At 44.2% G+C, this 21,908-nt stretch overlaps 1 protein-coding gene across 2 annotated transcripts in view; it reads left to right on the top strand.

Annotated features, from left to right (window-relative positions):
* Positions 1-21,908, top strand: part of LOC310756408 (alpha-2-macroglobulin-like) — a 75,514-nt gene that overhangs the window by 8,700 nt on the left and 44,906 nt on the right. The window contains exons 4-13 of one of the 2 annotated variants that reach the window (XM_083600302.1): positions 1,078-1,130; positions 2,689-2,709; positions 6,117-6,285; positions 6,831-6,915; positions 8,224-8,371; positions 10,429-10,543; positions 12,796-12,905; positions 13,209-13,370; positions 14,259-14,483; positions 20,335-20,398. In XM_083600302.1, the coding sequence (XP_083456428.1) occupies positions 1,078-1,130; positions 2,689-2,709; positions 6,117-6,285; positions 6,831-6,915; positions 8,224-8,371; positions 10,429-10,543; positions 12,796-12,905; positions 13,209-13,370; positions 14,259-14,483; positions 20,335-20,398 (1,152 nt within the window). Of the gene's footprint in view, positions 1-1,077; positions 1,145-2,688; positions 2,710-6,116; positions 6,286-6,830; positions 6,916-8,223; positions 8,372-10,428; positions 10,544-12,795; positions 12,906-13,208; positions 13,371-14,258; positions 14,484-20,334; positions 20,399-21,908 lie in introns of both variants that reach the window. The other variant, XM_083600303.1, reaches the window with a different exon arrangement.

Raw genomic sequence — 21,908 nt, 5'->3', positions numbered from 1 at the left:
GTGAGCTCCCATTGCTCTGTCCCAGCTCCTGCCAACCTAGCAGTTCGAAAGCATGCCAGTGCAAGTAGATAAATAAGTACCACTCCGGCGGGAAGGTAAATGGCATTTCCATGCGCTCTGGTTTCTGTCACGGTGTTTGTTGTGCCAGAAGTGGTTTAGTCATGCTGGACACATGACCTGGAAAACTGTCTCTGGACAAACACCGGCTCCCTCGGCCTGAAAGTGAGATGAACACCGCAACCCATAGTCACCTTTGACTGGACTTAACTAGCCCTGGGCTCTTTAGACTTGTCTGCCCATGCACAGAGCGCCAGTGTGGTGTAGTGGTTAAGAGCAGTAGACTCGTAATCTGGTGAACCGGGTTCGTGTCTCCGCTCCTCCACATGCAGCTGCTGGGTGACCTTGGGCCAGTCACACTTCTTTGAAGTCTCTCAGCCCCACACACCTCACAGAGTGTTTGTTGTGGGGGAGAAAGGGAAAGGAGAATGTTAGCCGCTTTGAGACTCCTGAAGGGGAGTGATAAAGTGTGATATCAAATCCAAACTCTTCTTCTTCTATCTGAAACCCAAGGGGTGCATTGGTTGCCAGATGCGAAATAAATCAGCATGATTTTCAGTTCTTGTAGCAGCTCTACGTGGACACACCAGAGACTGAGCATGTCCTCTTCCATTGAATACTCTGTGCTTGTTAGGGGCAACAGAATGGGGCTTCAAAGGGCACTTACCAGATTATCACTATATTGGGGTTTGAATTGCACACCTGCAGGTTCAAGTTATGTAATGATAGTTGATTGGGAAGTCTTGCATAAGAAACCTGCTTCCTCAAAAGGTCTTGCTTTGATGTCATCTGTTCTCCCTACAAACAAATCAGAACGAATGCACCTTGAGCAGTTTGTATGGGAACCCATGAAGAATGGGCCCCTTTTGTATTTGTGTTGTTGTGTTGCCTGCTGTTTGGGGATTCCTTTTATATACATATTTATCTGCACGCAGAGCACCCATGCTACAAATCAGCCACAAGTCAACAGGACACAACTGCAACTGAACTTGCTTTTTAAAAATCTTATTTCCTTTCCAGTTCATTTTCGTGTTGCCACCCTGGATGAAAGTTTCCGACCTGTTACTGGAAAAGTGAGTTTTTCTCAGTGCCAAAGTATGATATGCAGATGGGTGATCAGAGGGTAATACCCATTTATTTAATTATTTAATGTTAATTAAAGCATCAGTTCAGACCAAAAAGAGCACCACTAGGACACTTGATGCTAGGAGCTAAATCCTGTACTAACATAACTCTGGAGCTAAATTCTAAAGGTAGAAACTCTGTTTTTTTAAAACAAAAAAACAAAACAAAACAAAACCAGTTTTCAGCTCTGTGGAAGGAGTAAATTATAGTTCAACACAGTACAGATCTGGTTAATCGAAAAGTCAGTTTAGATTTTATTTTATTTTAATAAAGATAGGCTTCTTCTTTTTTCAAAAAGTTCATTTTGAATATCAATCTTCCTAGGTTAAAAAGGTTAGGTGGTGGTTTTTTATGGTGAAAAATGACTCAGCTGAAAGTTTCAGCTTTCAGTTCAGTTGAAAACCAGCTTAAAAAAACTGATCCAGTTTAGCAAAGTGAGAGTATAAGAGGGAAAACAGTTAAAGTCGCAAACCAACTTTGCTGCCTCCTTAATATCACTGAATAGCTGGCCAGCAGAGCTTTTCTCTGTGCTGAGGGGACTGCCGACACCTGTCCCTGAAAACAGGGACGATCAGGCACCTGTCGTGACACGTTTGTCAGGCAATTTGAGGAAAAGCTCCCTCCACTTCATGTTGAGTGGAATGCTGCCATTATTGCAGCGGCAGGTGAAGTATTTGACATACTACCTTGCCGATCCTGCAGAATTGGTTTCAGTCAAAGAGGCCTGAGGAGGTGGACAAGAATGGGCCTGATTTACTCGTTAGAATTGCTGTTTCATTTGCTTTCATATAGTTGTTTTACTGGATTTCGGTTTCATTTTTAAAAAAATAATAGTTTCAAAATAAGATTTGCAAATGCAATAAACGAAACATTGAACTAAAATACATCATAAAAGCAACCATAATGGCAAGAGGAGTAAAAATGCATCATCATCATCAACATCAAGCTTTAAAAAGAATGAAGAAAAATGAATGAATGTTGGGATATAACATTCGTATTTTTACAAAATATATCAGGTATTCATAAGTGTTGCCAGATAAAATTGTATTGAGTAGGAACATGCCAAACACGAGATTGTTTGGTCATATGAATCGCAAACAGCCTCAAAATAGGTGCAAAGTCTGAAGGGGCCACATTGCCCCTGCCAGCACTTTATTCTATGGGTCAATTTTTCAGAGATGGGAATAAACTCAACTTTTTCAAACCATAAGTTCCAAGAGTGAAAAAGATGAGTGCTTTTACCCTTGGGAGAGCATTAGGTGAGTGGGGACCAGCAGATATCAAATTAATAGTTGACAGAGTTTTGTTTTGTTTTTTCTTTAATGGATATTGCTTCTATGTTGTCCTCCACCCATATTAAGCTGTTTAGAAACACTTTAAAAGGAATAAATGAGCATAAAATACTGCTGGGGAGGTTGTGGGGTGGGATTTGCCTTTGAGGTAGTTTCTCATTCATTGTCATCTCTGATTTCTCTCCCTGGCCCCTTCTATCTTTTGCTTCCACAGGTCCCATTGATTTACCTCCAGGTAAGTGGCCAATACATCTTCACCTCTCATCATAATAACCTATAGCTAGTTTGGGGGCAGGGAAACAATGTGCAAAGCAGAATGCAGCTATCCTTTGACATTCACATTTATCGGAATTTTGCGATGCAGTTCTCCAGCTGATGTTACCTTGGATAATCTCGGGCAAATATTTGCTACAAACAGAAAAAAGGGGGTTTAGCTATTAACTGTGGCTACAATCATCCAACTACCTGTCAGCAAGTTCTGTTTAACTCAACAGGGCTTGCTTTAGAGTTGCTTTAGAGTTAAAAAACTATATGTCTTTTTGTAAATAATAAATAATAATAATAAATTTTATTTATATCCCGCCCTCCCCAGCTGAAGCCAGGCTCAGGGTGGCTAACAACAATAAAACAATACAACAGTCTAAAATCATTTCATTATAAAATGAATTCAAATCAAATTGATGGCAATCATTGGGCTAGAGTTCTGTGAAGATTGCCAAAGGAGGGAGTCAGGCTGTGCCGTGACCAAAGGCCTGGTGGAACAGCTCTGTCTTGCAGGCCCTGCGGAAAGATGTCAAGTCCCGCAGGGCCCTAGTCTCATGTGACAGAGCATTCCACCAGATTGGAGCCACAGCCAAAAAAGCCCTGGCTCTGGTTGAGGCCAGCCTAACCTCTCTGTGGCCTGGGACCTTCAAGATGTTTTTGTTTGAAGGCCGTAAGTTCCTCTGTGGGACATACCAGGAGAGGCAGTCCTGTAGGTACGAGGGTCCTAGGCCTTCAACACCTGAAGGCAGCTTTTAATGTTTGATGCATTCTGTTATGTACTGAGTTGAATAGGATCCAAACTGCAGCAGTCTGATTGGTCCTAGAACAATAGGATCCAAAAGGCAGCAGTCTGATTGGTCCTAGAACAATAGGATTCAGAATGCAGCAGTCTGATTGGTCCTAGAACAATGCAGCAGTATGATTGGTTGGCAGGAAACACCCAATCATGCTCCAGATAGAAGTGAATCCACAACCTGATTGGCTTACAGTAGAATTCCGGAATTAGCCAATCATGTGCAGCCCATTGTGTAAATAATGTATATAAAGCAGATACTTTGAGGGGACATTCATTCATTCCTCCTCACCACTATGAGCTGAATAAAGAGCATGAAATCACTTTGCGACTCTGAGTATATTTCACATTCCACCCAGCACCCCGCTCTGTATTTTGTCAGAAGCTGACCAGAGTGGCTAGGGTAACCTGGTCAGATGAAATGGGTGGCGTTTAAGAATTGTTGTTGTTGTTCTTGTTATTTAGAGTGCAGGTGCTTAGGAGGTTGTGCTGAATGTAAGAAGGACATGAAGAAGGATTTGTCTTCTCCCTGGCCCCCTTGCAAAAATAAAAATCTATTAATCAGCTCGTTGTAAAATAAAGAAAAGTCAAGTCCTGGATAGAATCAACTCAGCTGAAAACTAGCTTGCCCCATTTCTTTGGGTTCAAGATCCTCTGGAAGGAGAGGAAAGGAGAGAACTGCACACATTATCTGCAATTTCTTTAAATCAGTATATCCCAGGCATAGGCAAGCTCGGCCCTCCAGATGCTTTGGAACTACAACTCCCATCATCCCTAGCTAACAGAACCAGTGGTCAGGGGTGATGGGAGTTGTAGTCCCAAAACATCTGGAGGGCCGAGTTTGCCTATGGCTGGTACCGTATTTTTCGCTCCATAAGGCGCACCTGACCATAAGGCGCACCTACTTTTTTGGGGGAGAATTCAAGAAAAAAAATACCCCCAGCCCCAAACAGCAGGTTGGGGAGCAGCGGGGCTGGCGGGGGAAGCCTGGGTCCCCCCCCCCAGCCCCAGGGACCACACATTAGCTCCATAAGATGCACAGACATTTCCCCTTAGATTTTAAGAGGAAAAAAGTGTGTCTTATGGAGCTAAAAATACAGTATATCCTATTACACATTCAGCTTCCAGACTTGGTAGGTGGCCTTGTTGTAACTTGTCCTGGCAAAGGGCAGGTAAGAAATGATGGTGATGATGGGGTGACGAGGAGGTGTCTACCTTCAGCAGGCTGTGAGGTTCTCTTTGCCTGCCTGCCTCCCCTTCTCCCAGCCCCTTAGGAGTGAATTTGTTTGCATGGTTCCTCAAACAAAGCCTCTGTCTGTTGAAATTGCTGGTTAATTGTCAACGAAGCCCCTCTTTGGAGGGTTTGAAGTAGGGCTGTGTGCAAGCCTGTTGATCTGCCCCCGATTTGCAGCCCCTGGATCAGGCCAATGCTCCCTGTGGCTAGAAAACTCCCCTTCTGTGCCGACAGAGCAGCTCTGGGATCCTAGGAGCCAACTCCACGCCCAATAAAATATCTGAGGGGGCTGGGCTCCCCAAAGTTGACACGCATTCTGATGGTGTGCATGTGGCATGTCTTCTGATCAGTTATGTGGGGCAGAGCTTACCTGGGCCTCCCCAATATTTATGCATTGGCACCCCTTTCTGAGCTGTTGCAGAATCCCTACTGCAAATATAGTAGCAGCAGACCCTCCAAACGTCCCTATTTTCCAGGGACATCCCTAATTTAGAGAAACCGTCCTGGTTTCTGATTTCATCCTGGAATGTCGTACTTTTCTTTAAAAGGTAAAGGTAAAGGGACCCCTGACCATTAGGTCCAGTTGTGGCCGACTCTGGGGTTGCGGCGCTCATCTTGCTTTATTGGCCGAGGGAGCTGGAGTACAGGTCATGTGGCCAGCATGACTAAGCCGCTTCTGGCAAACCAGAGCAGCACACGGAAATGCTGTTTACCTTCCCGCCAGAGTGGTACCTATTTACCTACTTGCACTTTGACATGCTTTCGAACTGCTAGTTGGCAGGAGCAGGGACAGAGCAACTGGAGCTGACCCCGTCGTTGGAGAAATGTTGGAGGGTATGGAGTTATCCTACCCCCGAGCTATATAAAGGCAATTCTGATAGGGTAGTTTCTTAAATGTTTAATGTTTTATTATGTGTGTGTATGTGTGTGTGTATGTTGGAAGTTGCCCAGAGTGGCTGGGGCAACCCAGTAAGATTTGTGGGGTATAAATAGTAAAAATTATCATTATGGAATGGGACACCCCTATTTTCATCGGAGAAATGTTGGAGGGTATGTAGCAGGTGTTTGACCACCTGCGATCCTGAATGCTGGTGGCATCTCATAGTTTATGTACTGAACTGTTGACCCCAATACTCCCCTTTCATGCCTATTGCATGTTTCTAGGGCTCTGGAGACAGGGACCTTGCATGGTCCCTGCTGCAGAAATAGCAATTGCTTTCCAACTCACCTACCCCAGATCATTACACCACTGGATATGTCCCAGCCTTGTCCTCTTCTGGAGCCAGAAACAGCAGTCCCTCCTTTTAACCTGTGTGATTCCCCCCACCCTTAACTTTCTTGTGACTTCCAGGATCCCAAGAACAACCGCTTGATGCAGTGGACCGAAGTGGAGCTGAAAGGGGGCCTGGTTCAACTCTCCTTCCCTCTCGGCTCTGAGCCCCCCCAAGGCACCTACAGACTGAAGGTGCAGAAAGTCACCAATGCATGGGAGGAGAGAGCCTTTGAAGTGTCGGAATATGGTGAGGAGGATGGAAAGGTCCCAATTGGGCTGCAGGGTATTGGGCACCCAGGATGCTGAGCAGAAGGGGGTTGGGGTTCGTGATGTATCTATCCCTTCATTTATTTTTCCTGCTGCCTTGTGGAGTTTGCACCCAACAGGGGCAAATAATAATGAGAAGTGAGGTCACAGGGAACCAGGCAGAGGGCCTTCTCAGTAGTGGCACCCGCCATGTGGAACACCCTCCCATCAGATGTGAAGGAAATAAGCAACTATCTGATTTTAGAAGACATCTGAAGGCAGCCCTGTTTAGGGAAGTTTTTAATGCTTGATGTTTTATCGTGTTTTTAATATTCTGTTGGGAACCGCCCAGAGTGGCTGGGGAAACTCGGCCAGATGCTCAGGGTAATAATAATAATAATAATAATAATAATAATAATAATAATAATATAATAATAATAATACAGTGGAGGAACGGCCGATAGGCTGTTTTGGAATCTTAGAGGTGAGGTTTGCAAGTCCAGCCAAAGCTTTCCTTCACCTCCCCTCTTCTTTCCCCTTCTGTAGTATTACCCAAATTCGAGGTTGTGGTGAAGGCACCTGAGGTCATCACGATTCTGGCCGAGGAACTGGAAGTGACTGTTTGTGGAGTGTAAGTGGGACTTCTCGGTGGGACGAGGGTGGTGGTTCCCAAAGTGGGCTGTACAGCCCCCTGGAGGGTGGTGGGGAGGCAACCTAGGGGAGATGCTGGGAGGCAACGGGGTGTTGGTGGTGTTGGTGGGTGCTGCAGGTGGTGAGTCAGGACTCCTGCTAAGTGACTTTAAATCAGAAGTTGAGAAACTGGCATCACTTCAAGTCCATCCATCACATTCAGAATTTACTTCATTGTGGTTACTAAATGTGGTATCTGTCAGGAGTTCAGCCTGCACTCGAGGAGGACCCTGGCAGAGACACATGTCCGACAGGCATGTTCCCTCCTCCTGGTCGATTGTTTGGGAGTTTCAAAAGCTTTCTTCTGCCTGAACATCACAGCGACCGATGGCAACCGATACCGGCACACTTAGGGATCCACAGAGTTTGCACACCTTGCATGACAGACCTCAGCAACTCAGCATTTGGGCTAATCTACTTTATTTACATATAAACACACACGGAGCACTGCAACATGGCTCCCTCTCTCTCTAGCATCAGACAGCAAAGAGAAAAAGAACAAAGGACAATAGTCCCACTTCACGGAACACAGTAACACAAACATCCTGTCTCCGTCACTTCCCAACATATACCGTCATGTGAAAGACAACAATCCCATGACTGCAATCATGGAGCAGGAATTCTAACAGTATCCAAGACCCTTTCTCTACCACAGACCCTGGAGAGAAGCTGCTGAAAGTCAGAGTAGACAATATTGGTCTAGAGGGATGGAAAGTCCAATCTAGTAACTTCTTCACCAAACTCCGGACAATAAGCACCCACGAAAAATAAACATATAAAGATTTTTTTTAAAGAGGCAGTCTTGACAATGTTCCCTATATCTCTGTATCCCTTCTGAGGTCTTCCCCACACTAACTTCCACACAACCAGGGCTGTCTTTAGCATATGTGGCACCGGGGTGCAAAAAACTGCCCAGCACCCGGGTGCCCCACACCCCTAGTGCCTATGGGTAAGCTGACCCTGCACACAACTCTGTGTCGGAGCAGTTTTTCTTACACTCCAGAGTTTCCCCCAGAAAAACCTGCTCTTTAAAGCTGAAATGCAACAAATCTGGATTTTCCGTGGTTTTCCATTTGCTCTGATTCAGTGGTAGAGAGTGGGTTTTCACGGAGAAAGCTCTGGAGAAAAAATAACCCCCAAAATGAGCACTCATAGCTTTAAAGCATAGATCTTGACTGCAAAGTACGGAGGAAATATAAGTGTAAATAAGCCCTTGATCAATGCTATCTATGACTGTTTCTGTCTCCAGGTACACCTATGGGATGCCCGTTCCTGGACAGGTGAAGATACGTGTTTGCCGGAAATACAACGATGCCGCAAACCGACGGTACAGCAGTTACACAAGCTCATGTTCCTGGGCAGAGCTGGGGGGTGTATGTGAAGAATTCAGTGGAGAGGTGAGTCTCCAAAATAAAACTTAGGCTCAATACAGATTTACAGTCTTAGCTGGGAAGGGTTGCAGCTCAGTAGAAGAACATCTCCTTTGCATGCAGGAGGTCTCAGGTTTGATTCTCAGCATCCCCAGTTAGGGCTGGGAGTTACAGGAAGCTAAAGGAAGACTTGGACAGCCAAAGCCTTCTCAGTGGTGACAACGTGCCCCAACAGAGGACTTGATTTCTGCCAGAAGCTGGACTTTTAGTGCTGCAGCTCCAGCCATCTGGACTAAGTTACCAGTTGAAATTAGACAGCTACCCATCATCAAGCCATTTGGGCAGCTATTTCACACACACCCCAAACAAAAACAACAAGAAGTCTTCTCCTGGAGTGAGAGTCAGCCATTCTACATATAGCATATAGATGACCCTTGGGGTCCATTCCAACTCTTCACTTCTATGATTCCATGTTCTTTGAATTCTATAAATGGCTTTATTGTTGTTGAGGCGTTCACAAAGGAAAGGAAGGATTGAACTCTGATTAATAAGAATACACACAGAGGCTTGAACCAGCAAGACTCTGGGAAGGGTGCGTATGATAGTCTCTCTCTGAGTCTCCAGCCCCCCTCGGCCCAGGTCATTTTATTCACAAAAGAACTTTTTACAGAGTGTTCGTAAGAACCAATCAGATTTCCTCTGAGCATTTAAACAAACCCCAAGTGGGGACAAAGTTAAACTATAAACACTAGTTAGGCATGCATACTTTGGAGTAAATGAATGAAAACAACAAAAGGGCGCATGCAGCAACCCCAGAGGTCATCAACAATCAGTACACGTGATAAGAAGGATGGCCAGGAGAACAGTGACCATTATCACCTTAATGTGAAACCTGTTTCCTGGCCCTAAGATTAACATCCAAAGATTAATCCAAAGCTACATCGACGAAGCTGCCCATTATCTCTGAGGACCCAGGACGTCTGCCTGTCTAAGTGTGTACGTGACTTGTGAAGCAAGAGAGAAATGGGCAGTAGAGGAAATGGCCAGAGATGCAGAGGGTTGTGGGATTTGATCAGAAATTATTGTCAATGAATCAAACCCAGTCAACACAATGCATTCATCATGGACACAATGGCTTGATGCATATTTTATAATTCCTCATAGTAATCCCACCTGACCCCACACTCTGGATATTTGCACTCCTACAGTTGTTTGTTGTTTTTGTTTTTAAATTGGGATGTTGTTGTTTATTTATTTAAATGACTTTTACAACTTGCTTTCACCCCACAAAAACCTCAGAAGTGGCTTGCTCAAAAATAAAATCCACTAATAAAAATAACTATAGCATTTAAAATATAAAACACAGCAGCATTAATACCAACATTTAAAAATAGTAATTTCACAGTGCTCTCTGAAACAAAATAAAAAGGGGGTGGAGAGAGAGAGAGAGACTTTCAGCATCTATCTAAAGATGGGAAGGGAAAGATTTAGATAAATTTCCCAGAGAAAATTCCAGAGTTATAGTGCCACTGTCAACCAGGCTCTGTTGCTAGGACCCATCTATCAAATATCTGCTAACAACGGGCTAGAGAGCAGGTCCTCTGATGCCAAGCTGAAGACCCAGGCAGGTTCATATATTTCAAGGTGGTCCTTTAAAAAATCTGGTTCTGGGTCATTAAAGGCTTTAAAGGCTTACAGCAGCACTTCCACACTGTGGTGTTGCGGAGAGAGCTAGTTGGCTTGGGTAGGTCTGGGTTGCAGAAGTAGACCCAGAATGTGTTTCTGTCGTGATTCAGGCATGGGCAGGGCTGGAATTTGGAGTCAGCTTTGTTGTTTTTAGAATTTGTAAAGATGGTTTTATTGTTCAGTTGTTTCCAGAGTTTGAAACACTGGCATGGTTTGCAGAGCTTACGTTCTTGTGTTTTATCCCACTTTTATCTCGTAAACAGCTTCAGTGGCTTCTAGCTATGGTTTATAATTTTGTTTAATAGTAGTATAGCAATAATAACACTAGGACAGAAAAAAAGAAAGAAATTGTCGTGGTCATTGTTAACAACCTTGCAAATCTTTGGCTTCCCAAATAGGCAGATGCAAATGGCTGCTTCTCTCAGGTGGTGAAAACGAAAGTTTTTCAGATGAAGAGGGATTCGTCTGAGATGAAACTTGAAGTGGAGGGCAAGATCGTTGAGGAAGGCACCGGTGGGTTTTGTGGAACAGAAGGGCTGGGTGTGCCGATCAGAACTGGGTTGGGGGCAGCGTGGCCACAGAAAGTCCATGTTGGGGCATGTGCAGAGTGCCCATTCAACACAACATCAGTGTTATGTACTGAAGTTCTCACCCTGGGCCAGCAGGGGGATACTGTAGATAGTTATGCAAATGAAGGATCGAAAGTGACGTTCAGTGATTGGATAGTTTTAGAAAGTTGTTACTGTAACAAGGTACTGGAGCTCTATATAAGCAGGCTGACTGAGCCCTTCAGCTCAGTTCAGTTCTGGCCTCAGAATAAAGAAGAGCTGTTTGAAGAATCGCTGTGCCGTCTGATATGTTCGCCCACAACCTAACAATCAGGTTGTGCTGACCAGTGGCTGAACATTCACTTTCCATTCAGAAGGACCCAGGTTCAGCAGCCAGCCTTGGAAAGCTTTTTTCCAGTCCTGAGGGCTGGTTAGATAATCCTTTCTGGAACTCTGGAGAGCCTCTTCCAGTCAGTGTAGAGTCTGACTCGGCGCAAGGCAACTTCCTACATTCCTGTTTAAATAGAGGGTCATAGCTCAGGGTTAGAGCATCAGCCTCGCATGCGAAAAGATCGCCAGCTCAACATCTCCAGGCAGAGCTGGGAAATGTCCCTGTCCAGAAGCACTGCTAGCAGCCAGTGTTGACAAAACTGGGCTTGATGGACCATGAATCGGACTTATTGTATTTTTTTATTTTTCGAAACAGAAATTTATTTATTTGATTTTCCATATTAAAATTTACATTCACACCACAACTGATTATATAAAAAGCAAGATTCCCAAGAATCTCCTGGACTTCCCTCCTCCCCTTTGTGGATCTCATTGTTAAACTTTTCCTACTGCATCTTTTATAACAGTCCAGATTTTTATATCTCCATTATATCCATTGTTGTCGTTACATTACAAGTGTTATTGCAATCCAGCTAATGGTTTTAACGGTTTGCAATGGTTTTTAAGATAAATTATAAATTTCCCCCATTCCTTATTAAAAATTTGGTCTTCCTGATTTCTGATTTTTCCGGTCGTTTTTGCCATTTCAGCATAGTCCATCAACTTGATCTGCCATTCTCTTGCGTGGCGAGTTCCTGCCCCCCCCCAGTGGAAATAAAGACATATGACACAAATATTAAGGTTAATGGGCTAAATAAAACCACAACTTTATTGGTTACAGGTGATGAGTGGTATTGGCTTAGGCATTGGTCCTAACCAACTATATCCGACTTCAGCCCGTCCGCTTGAAGTCCGGGAAGGGTTAACCACCAGTAGGGGGAGTCCTGCTGATGCACATCAACTAGGAACTCCCCCTGGGGTCACTGATAGGGGGCATGCCTTAGGCCCTCACCTCCATAGGCTTTGGACAGGGCCATGCCCCCCCCTGGAATCCTTTATCGGATTACCCTTCAATATGTGGGGCAGGTGATGACACTTCCTCCCCTCTTCCAACTACAGAACAATACCAATGCCCAACCGCCAATACCAAGAAAGTTGTGGCGATTTGCTACGAGGTAGGCGAAAACCAAGTGGCTGGTGCCAAATTGCCAAGTGGAAATTTCCTACCAGGCCCCTCAACGGTGACCAACCAAAGTCCATAGCAAGGTCAAGGAACGAAAACCTTATAGGGCGGGAGGGTGGGAAAAACTAGAACAACTGGCAGGCGGCAAAGAGGGAGATCCTCAGCCGCGTCCTGCCTTAAATAGGGCAGGCCATGCCCCCAGAGCCAGCTGATTGGCTGGCCAGGGGATGACACTGCTGGGAATCCCCCAATCGAGCGAGGCTCGGCCCGCAACTCCACCTCCTTCGGAGGGTGGAATTGGCTTTCTGGTAAGGATTTTGTCTTCTTTCCATCTCTGGGCAAATAGCATCCACACAGCTGTCATCGCATACATAAACAGTCTTTTCTATTCTCTTGGAATCTCAGCACCTAAAAGAAGAGCTTCTGGCTTTTTTGTAAATGAATCCGACTTATTGTAAGGCACCTCCCCGTTGTTGGGATACTGCCAGGGAGATAAGGTCCATCTGAGGCCCCAAGCTCACTTCCGCTGCGCCACTCTGCTCAGGCAAGACAGACAGAAAACGAAAGGAACATATAGCATAAACATCCTGTGAGACAGGAACTTACGCAGGCTGTGATGGATGGATTCTCAGATGGATTCTATCTCCCTGGCAGTATCCCAACACCCACCTCTCCCACTAAATTTGTTGTTTCATTTTTCGCAGGGGTGGAACTGACCGGAAACACTTTCTCCACAATTACCGCAACTCTCAGCACAGTTACCTTTGAAAAGGTGGACACTTACTACAAGCCTGGCATCCCACTTTTTGGGCAGGTATTTTTTATTTTTATTTTTATTATTTATTATTACTATTACTATTAATAAATTAAATTGGTATACTACCCTATACCCATAGATCTCAGGGTGGTTCACAAGATAAAATAGCAATATAAAAACCACAAAATACATAATAAAACTAAAGACAACCCAATAATCCCCCTGTACAATGGAATTTAATGGAAAATGCAACTTAAGCTATTCTGAAATAAGACACTGCAGTGCTCCCAATGTATTTGCCAATGTAGTTCCCTGTCTGAAATAAAAGTCTTTGCTGTGTATTGGCCTCTGCCCACCCAGGCGAAGCTCGTGGACGGTGCCAGTGTTCCGATGGCCAACAAAACCGTTGAGATCCGTGTTGATCAATCAGGACACAGAATCAACTACACAACTGACCACCAGGGGATTTTCCAGTTTTCCGTCAACACGACCAGCCTCACGGATAGTTCTATCAGGATCCAGGTGAGTGTTCCTGGGGACTGGAGGGGAAACAAGGGAGAGCTTTCACATTAACCAAGCCTGATGAGGAACAACTGAGGGAGTCGGGTATGTTTAGCCTGGAGAAGAGGAGACCGAGAGGAGATGAAACAGCCATCTTCAGATATCTGAAGGACCATCGGCACATGGAAGATGGAGCCAGTTTGTTTGCTGCTGCTGCTCCAGAGGGTAGTTAGAAAGGAGATTCTGGCTAAACATTAGGAAGAAGGATAAGAGCTGTTCGGCAGTGGAAGAGAGGACCCTGGAATGTGGTGGACTTCCCTTCCTTGGAGGTTTTTAAGCAGAGATCGGATGGTCACCTCTGCTGATCTCTTTAGAATCTTCGGGCATGATTTATCTTTTATCTGCTTCTTTGTTGATTTTAATTATTTTCTTCCAATGTTTTTAAATAGGTGGTTTTGATTTTATTTTATTTTTACTGTTGATTTCATTATTTTATTCTTTTGCTAAACTGTTTTGAGTGTGGGTTTTGTTTTGTTTTTTTACAGTCAAGCGGTATGTGAATTTTATGAAATAAAGAAAATTATTACTGTCGTACCTCGGTTGTCGAATGGAATCCGTTCCAGAAATCCATCCGACTTCCAAAAACATTTGACAACCAAGATGCGGCTTCTGATTGGCTGCAGGAGCTTCCTGCAGCCAATTGGAAGCCGCATTGGACATTCGGCTTCCAAAGAACATTCACAACCCGGAACACTCGCTTCCGGGTTTGCGGTGTTCGGGAGCCAAAACGTTCGACTCACAAGACGTTTGGGATCCAACTATGACTGTATTGCATTTTGTTGTACGCTAACGTCATTGAGGCATCCGTGCCTTTCCTCTCCCCTCTTTTTGTTTTTGTTTGTAAACCAGGCAATTTATAATTCAGGCTTGGTATGTCATGAATGGGGCTGGCTCAGTCCCCATCACCAGGGCGCCTCTCATTCAGCCTCGCGCTTTTATTCACCAAGCGAAAGCTACCTCCACATTGAGCCCGTTCCTGGGACTTTAAGCTGCGGTCATACTCAGCCAGTTCGAGTGCATTACAGCCTGAAGCCTGGGCTGGTGGAAGATAAGAAGATTCACTTTCACTACCTGGTAAGCCCAAATGGAGAGATCTTTGTTTCAGTGCCTTGGGCTAGAACAGTGAGGGACCACCCAGGGGGGCTGAATCTTAGGTCGTACAGCAGGGAAGGACCTCTGCCATTGACCAGTGCCATCGCTGTGTGTTGGTTGCTGCACGTGCAAATAGGTCAGAGAGGAAGCTGGGCATTGGTCTGATAACTGTTGATAAGACGGGGTTAGGTGGCTTGGAGCTGAAACGATCGATATTATAGCAGCCATATTTGCCTTATACATATGAAGTCCCTGACATTGTCAGGTGGGGCACTATGGGCAACTTCTGAGATTTGGTTCGCCTCTGCCAGGGGCTGAACCTTAGGGTGGCAGAGACTAGGGCTGCCATACTTCCAAAATTTCCCAGACCCAGCTGGGATTTAGGCCCCGTAAACAGTGTCTGGGTGGGAAATTGCTGAAATGTCTGGGAAAATCCAGACATATAGCAACTCATGTCGGAAGTGTAGATGCTGGCGAATTTCCTTTAAAATAACTCAAAACTTCATGGGTTTTTTTGGCCAAAAAAGCTTGATGGTGTGCCTGGATTTTCACTTTTTGAAATATGTCCTGGCAAAGTCCTTGCCCACAGAGGTTCTGCTTTCTTTCAGACATCCTTTTAAAAACTGCATTGTTCAAGCAAGCCCTTAGAACATGAAGTTTTTTTTCTTCTACCTGTTAGCTTCTGTCAAAGCTTTTACTGTTCTTATCATACTACTACTGTGTTCCTTGTGTTGTACTTCACCTTACTATATTGCCTATGGAAAATACATATTCCCAGAGTGTTCTTAGCAATCAAGCCCTCTTCCCAGAGAACTCTGAGGATTGTATCTCTATGATGGGAATGGGGCTTTATCTTAATAGCTAGTTATTTTATATTGACTTTTATTGATTTTGGGGGGCAGTTGCCCCTCCTTGCCGCCCCGGCTATGCTCATAGCTTTCAGCACCCTTAACAAACCAGTTTCCAGAATTCTTCAGGGGAAGCCACAGCTGTTTAAAGTGGTATGGAAACTGCTTTAAAGGTAAAGTCCAGATGGGGTCTCTTGTAAAACACAGCAGAGAGATACTGGAGGAGGGCATGCTTCTAGTGGGGCATGCTCTAGTTATCTCCCGCTTGGACTACTGCAATGCGCTCTACGGGGGGCTGCCTTTGAAGGTGACCTAGAATTGCAACGAATCAGGAATGCAGCAGCCAGACTGGTGACTGGGAGCGGCCACTGAGACCATACAACACCAGTCCTGAAAGACCTACATTGGCTCCCAGTACGTTTCCGAGCACAATTCAAAGTGTTGGTGTTGACCTTGAAAGCCCTAAATGTCCTTGGCCCAGTATACCTGAAGGAGCATCTCCACCTCCATCGTCCAGCCCGGACACTGAGGTCCAGCTCCGAGGGCCTTCCATCCTCTTTTTTTTTTATAATATTTTTATTTTTTCCATATAAACACAACATACATAAACATACAAAGACAAAAACAGAACAAAAAACATGTATCATTTCATATCCTAATTTCTTATACCTTTCTTCCCCGACTTCCTCATGCCTCCCTTTTCTGTATTCCAAATTCTTATCGATTGTTCAGCAAATCTTCCCTTATTTTAATTTAAATTTAGACTAGTCTTCCTTATTCTCCTTGTCTTAACCATAGCTAATAGTAACCATTTACTTTCCAGTCCAACATCATTCTAACTTTCATTAATTTTGTAATATTTCTTTAAATAGTCTTTAAATTTTTTCCATTCTTCTTGCGCTGCTTCTCTTCCCTGGTTTCGGATTCTGCTCGTCATTTCTGCCAAGCCCATGTAGTCTATCACCTTCATCTGCCATTCTTCCAGTGTGGGTAGCTCTTGCGTCTTCCAGTACTTCGCAATGAGTATTCTAGCTGCTGTTGTAGCATACATAAAGAAAGTTATATCCGTCTTTAACACCCCTTGGCCGACAATACCCAAGAGAAAGGCCTCTGGTTTCTTGGGGAAAGTATATTTAAATACCTTTTTAAGTTCATTATAGATCATTTCCCAGAATGCCTTAATCTTCGGGCAAGTCCACCAAAGATGAAAAAATGTACCTTCAGTTTCTTTACATTTCCAACATTTATTGTCAGACAAATGGTAAATCTTTGCAAGCTTGACTGGGGTTATGTACCACCTGTATATCATTTTCATAATATTTTCTCTTAAGGCATTACATGCCGTAAATTTCATCCCGGTGGTCCACAACTTTTCCCAATCAGCAAACAAAATATTATGACCAATGTCCTGAGCCCATTTAATCATGGCCGATTTAACCATTTCATCTTGTGTATTCCATTTCAGCAGCAAATTGTACATTTTTGACAAATTCTTAGTACTGGGTTCTAACAGTTCTGTCTCCAATTTTGATTTTTCCACCTGGAAGCCAATTTTACTGTCCAGTTTAAACGCTTCATTTATTTGATGATAGTGCAACCAGTCTCTCACCTTCCCTTTTAATTTCTCAAAACTCTGCAATCTCAGTTTGTCCCCTTCCTTTTCCAAAATTTCCCAGTATCTTGGCCACTTGGACTCCATATTTAACTTTTTAACTGCCTTAGCTTCCATTGGCGACAGCCACCTTGGAGTTTTATTTTCCAGCAAGTCTTTATATCTAACCCAGACATTTAATAGTGCTTTTCTGACAATATGATTTTTAAAACTTTTATGTGCTTTAACCTTGTCATACCACAAATATGCATGCCACCCAAAAATATTGTTAAAACCTTCCAAATCCAAAATGTCTGTGTTTTCAAGAAGCAGCCATTCTTTCAGCCAGCAGAAAGCTGCCGCTTCATAGTACAATTTAAAGTCTGGCAGGGCAAACCCCCCTCTTTCCTTTGAATCCGTTAATATCTTAAATTTAATTCTGGGCTTTTTGCCCTGCCAGACAAATTTAGATATGTCTTTTTGCCACTTCTTGAAACAATCCATTTTATCAATTATTTGCAATGCTTGGAACAAAAACAACATTCTTGGCAATACATTCATTTTTATAACTGCAATTCGGCCTAACAAGGAAAGCTTTAAGTTGGACCAAATCTCCAAATCTTTTTTCACTTCTCTCCAAGTTTTTTCATAATTATCTTTAAACAAATTCACATTTTTAGCTGTCATATTTATACCCAAATATTTCACTTTTTTAACCACAGTCAACCCTGTCTCGTTCTGAAACCTTTCTTTTTCTATCTGTGTCAAATTTTTCTCCAAAACCTTTGTCTTGGACTTATTCAATTTAAATCCTGCCATTTGACCAAACTCTTGAATTGTTTCCAAAACTCTTTTCGTGCTAGCTTCTGGCTCTTGCAATGTAAGTACTAAGTCATCTGCAAATGCTCTCAGTTTATATTGTTTAGCTCCGACCTGAATCCCTTTAACCAACTGGTCCCTCCTAATCATATTAAGCAAAACCTCCAGGACCGATATAAAAAGTAGTGGGGAGATAGGGCACCCCTGACGTGTCCCTTTTTCAATCTTGAACTCTTCTGTAACCACATTATTTACAATTAGTTTCGCTTTCTGTTCAGAGTATATTGCACCTATACCATTCTCAAACCCTTGGCCTACCCCCATCCCCCGGAGGTTCTTCAACATAAAACTCCAAGAAATGTTATCAAAGGCTTTCTCGGCATCCACAAAAATCAAAACCGCCTTGGTATTTATATTCACTTCCAACTTTTCCAAAATGTCAATTATATTCCTTACATTGTCCGACAAATGCCTTTTCGGGAGAAAGCCCGCTTGGTCCCCATGAATCTCCTCCATCAAAACTCTTTTCAGCCTCTTTGCTAAAATATCAGCAAAGATTTTGTAATCCACATTCAATAACGAGATGGGTCGGTAGTTTTTAAGTTGGGTCTTTTCAGTCTCTGTCTTTGGTATAAGTGTGATATAGGCCTCACTCCACGTATCAAGTGCCCTTTTCCCCTCCATAATCTCATTACAGACTTCCTTCAAAGGCTGTATCAGTCCTTCCTTCAAAACTTTATAATATTTAGAAGTCAGTCCATCCGGCCCGGGGGATTTGCCCAGCGTCATGCCTTGAATGGCATCTTCTATTTCTTGTGCTGATATCTCCTGATTCAAAATTGTTTTACTTTCCCGCGAAACCTTTTTCAGCCCATTTTTCTCGAGGAATTGTTGTATATCCATTTCATTCTGCGGCCCTTGTGTGTAGAGTTGTCTAAAGTAGTTCTGAAAACAGTTCCTGATTTCCGCTGGGTTGCTTATATTCTTTCCTTCCACCTCTATATTTGTCACCGTGTTGAGTTTTTGTCTCTTCTTTATTTGCCAAGCCAATAACTTACCACATTTGTCAGCAGATTCAAAGGTCTTTTGTCTCATTTGTTTAATTTTCCACTCTAATTCTTGATTCATCAGTTCCATATATTGTGTTTGATGAAATTTAATTTCTCTTAAAATCTCTTGGGATTTTGGCTTCGATCTTAATTGTTTTTCGAGGGCCTTCCATCCTCAGAGGGCCTTCTCGGTAGTGGCGCCCGCCCTGCGGAATGCCCTCCCATCAGATGTCAAGGAAATAAAACAGCTATCTGACTTTTAGAAGACATCTAAAGGCAGCCCTGTTTAGGAAAGTTTTTAATGTTTGATGTTTTGTCGTGTTTTTAATATTCTGTTGGAAGCTGCCCAGAGTGGCTGGGGAGACCTGGCCAGATGGGCAGAGTATAAGTCATCATAAATTATTATTTGCGTGGCGAGTTCCCGACCCCCCCCCAATGGAAATAAAGACACATAGCACAATTATTTTGCGAAAAAAATCCCTGCGTCCAGTCAGGCTTCCCTGCATGGCTCTGCTTGGGAGCTGACCTGGCAGGAGAGCAGAGTAGCAGCGGTCCTGTGTCCGTGTGAGATGAGGGATAAATCAAGTCCAGAGACAGTTCGGTTCTTATCTCTAGAAGCGTTTATTTACAAGCCATAAATCAGTCTCATTCCATCGGAGCTTTCCGGCATTCTCCCGTGCTCCAAAAGCACACACACAGCCTCTTAACTGAGCTACGTCTCAGTCAGAATCGAAAGCAAGTCTGAAAGCAGACACACACTGTGACTCACTTCTCTGCTTCAAGCTCCTCCCAGATACAGGACACCACGGAGTTTTAACCCTGTCAGTTCCAAACTCCACAATTATTAAGGTTGATGGGCTAAATAAGGCCACAACTTTATTGGTTACAGCAGTTACAGCTGGCAGGCGGGGAAAGAGGGAGATCCCCGGCCGCGTCCTGCATTAAATAGGGCAGGCCACGCGCCCAGAGCCAGCCGATTGGCTGGCCAGAGTGTGACGCAGCTGGGAATCCCCCCAATCGTGCAGGGCTGGCCTCCAGCTGCTGTGTGTATGGTGGGGCTGTGAAGCCCGCAACCCCACCTCCTCTGTAGGGCGGAAGTGGCCTATTATTATTATTATTATTATTATTTTATTATTATTATTTTATTATTATTATTATTGTTGTTGTTGTTGTTGTTGTTGTTATTATTATTGCAGTTAATCCTGGTTAATCAATGGAGGCTGGTCCATTAGGGCAAAATGGACGCAACCTCACTAACCTCAGCCAGACCCCATCTACCTACCTTCTTCCTTAGAACCAGTCCAGGGCTTGTCACTGCTTGTCGCCTTCCTTCTGCTTAGTTTCTGTGTTGCCCTTAGTCACAGCATGGTAGAGTATGGGACAGATTTATAACCAGCAGTTTCCATCTGCCATTGCCTCGGTCGCCCCCTACCCTTGGGCTCCCCACGTTCCACCCTGCCAGTTGCAAGGGCCACTAGACATTCGCCTCTTCCGCCCTCATCAGGGGTCTTCCTCCTTCCTTGCAGGTGATGGCTAAAGGGGGCGTCGTACATTCGGGGATCCATGTTCAGCCTGTGGAACATAGTGAAGGTAAATGCCACCTCCTTTCCATTTCTCTACTTGAATGCCAACCTGGTGGGAGTCAGCCACGTGCCATTTCCGTTCCAATTGAAATGGTGCTGTCCTACCTGGAATGGTTTTGCTGCTTCTTCTTCTGTCTGTTTTTAAAAATGTGCATTGTGTTGCTGTAACCTCCACACCCCTCTCGGGCCTCATGAGGAAGGCCAGGTAAGAAATCTTACAAATCAATAAATGGTGAAGATTTGACGTTTTCTCTCCCCCCCCCCCCGCAAACAGTTTTTGATCTGGGCTTCCACTGAAATGAGGCTGCATTTTAAGTTGTACTTTAATCCTGTTTTTAAGTTGTATTTTAATCAATTGTTTTTATACCTGATGTTAGCCGCCCTGAGCCCGGTTTTGGCCAGGGAGGGCGTGGTTTCTTACCCCCATCACCAGAAGTTTAAAGGTTTTAATTTATTCCACGGAACCAACTTAGCATCAATATTAAGAAGAGTTTGGATTTGATATCCCGCTTTATCACTACCCGAAGGAGTCTCAAAGCAGCTAACATTCTCCTTTCCCTTCCTCCCCCACAACAAACACTCTGTGAGGTGAGTGGGGCTGAGAGACTTCAGAGAAGTGTGACTGGCCCAAGGTCACCCAACAGCTGCATGTGGAGGAGTGGAGACGCGAACCCAGTTCACCAGATTACGAGCCTACCGCTCTTAACCACTACACCACACTGGCTCTCATTGTACTAATACTGGTTATTGCTGTTTAATCTGGCATGCAAGACAGTAAAGGTAAAGGTAAAGGTAAAGGGACCCCTGACCATTAGGTCCAGTCATGGCCGACTCTGAGGTTGCGGCACTTATCTCGTTTATTGGCCGAGGGAGCCAGCGTACAGCTTCTGGGTCATTTGGCCAGCATGACAAAGCCGCTTCTGGCGAACCAGAGCAGCACACGGAAATGCCACTTACCTTCCTACTGGAGCGGTACCTGTTTATCTACTTGCACTTTGACGTGCTTTCGAACTGCTAGGTTGGCAGGAGCAGGGACCGAGCAACGGGAGCTCACCCCGTCACTGGGATTCGAACTGCCGACCTTCTGATCGGCAAGTCCTAGGCTCTGTGGTTTAACCCACAGCGCCACCGACGTCCCTTTATGCAAGACAGTAGCCATAGATAATGAATTATTTTGCATATTGAAGTGCAAGGGGAAGTTATTGGGTTGTTTTTATTTTGATTATGTATTTTGTGGTTTTATATTCTTATTTTATCCTGTGAACCGCCCTGAGACCTGCAGGTATAGGGTGGTATATAAATTTAATATAAAAATAAAAATAAAAAATAAAATAAAATAAACATAAACATAAAAAAATAAGATGGGCCAGTGGCCCATCTTGTCCAGCATCTTATTCTCACAGTGGCCAACCAGGGGACAGTTATGGGAAGCCCACAAACAGGATTTGAACTCAAGACCCCTCTCCCCTCCTGCTGCTTCCAGCTACTAGCATTCAGGAGCATCACTGCCTCGTTAC

Source organism: Podarcis filfolensis (assembly GCF_964270895.1).
Source record: "Podarcis filfolensis genome assembly, chromosome: 2".
NCBI lineage: Eukaryota > Metazoa > Chordata > Lepidosauria > Squamata > Lacertidae > Podarcis > Podarcis filfolensis.
This window is presented reverse-complemented; position numbering and strand designations above follow the sequence as displayed.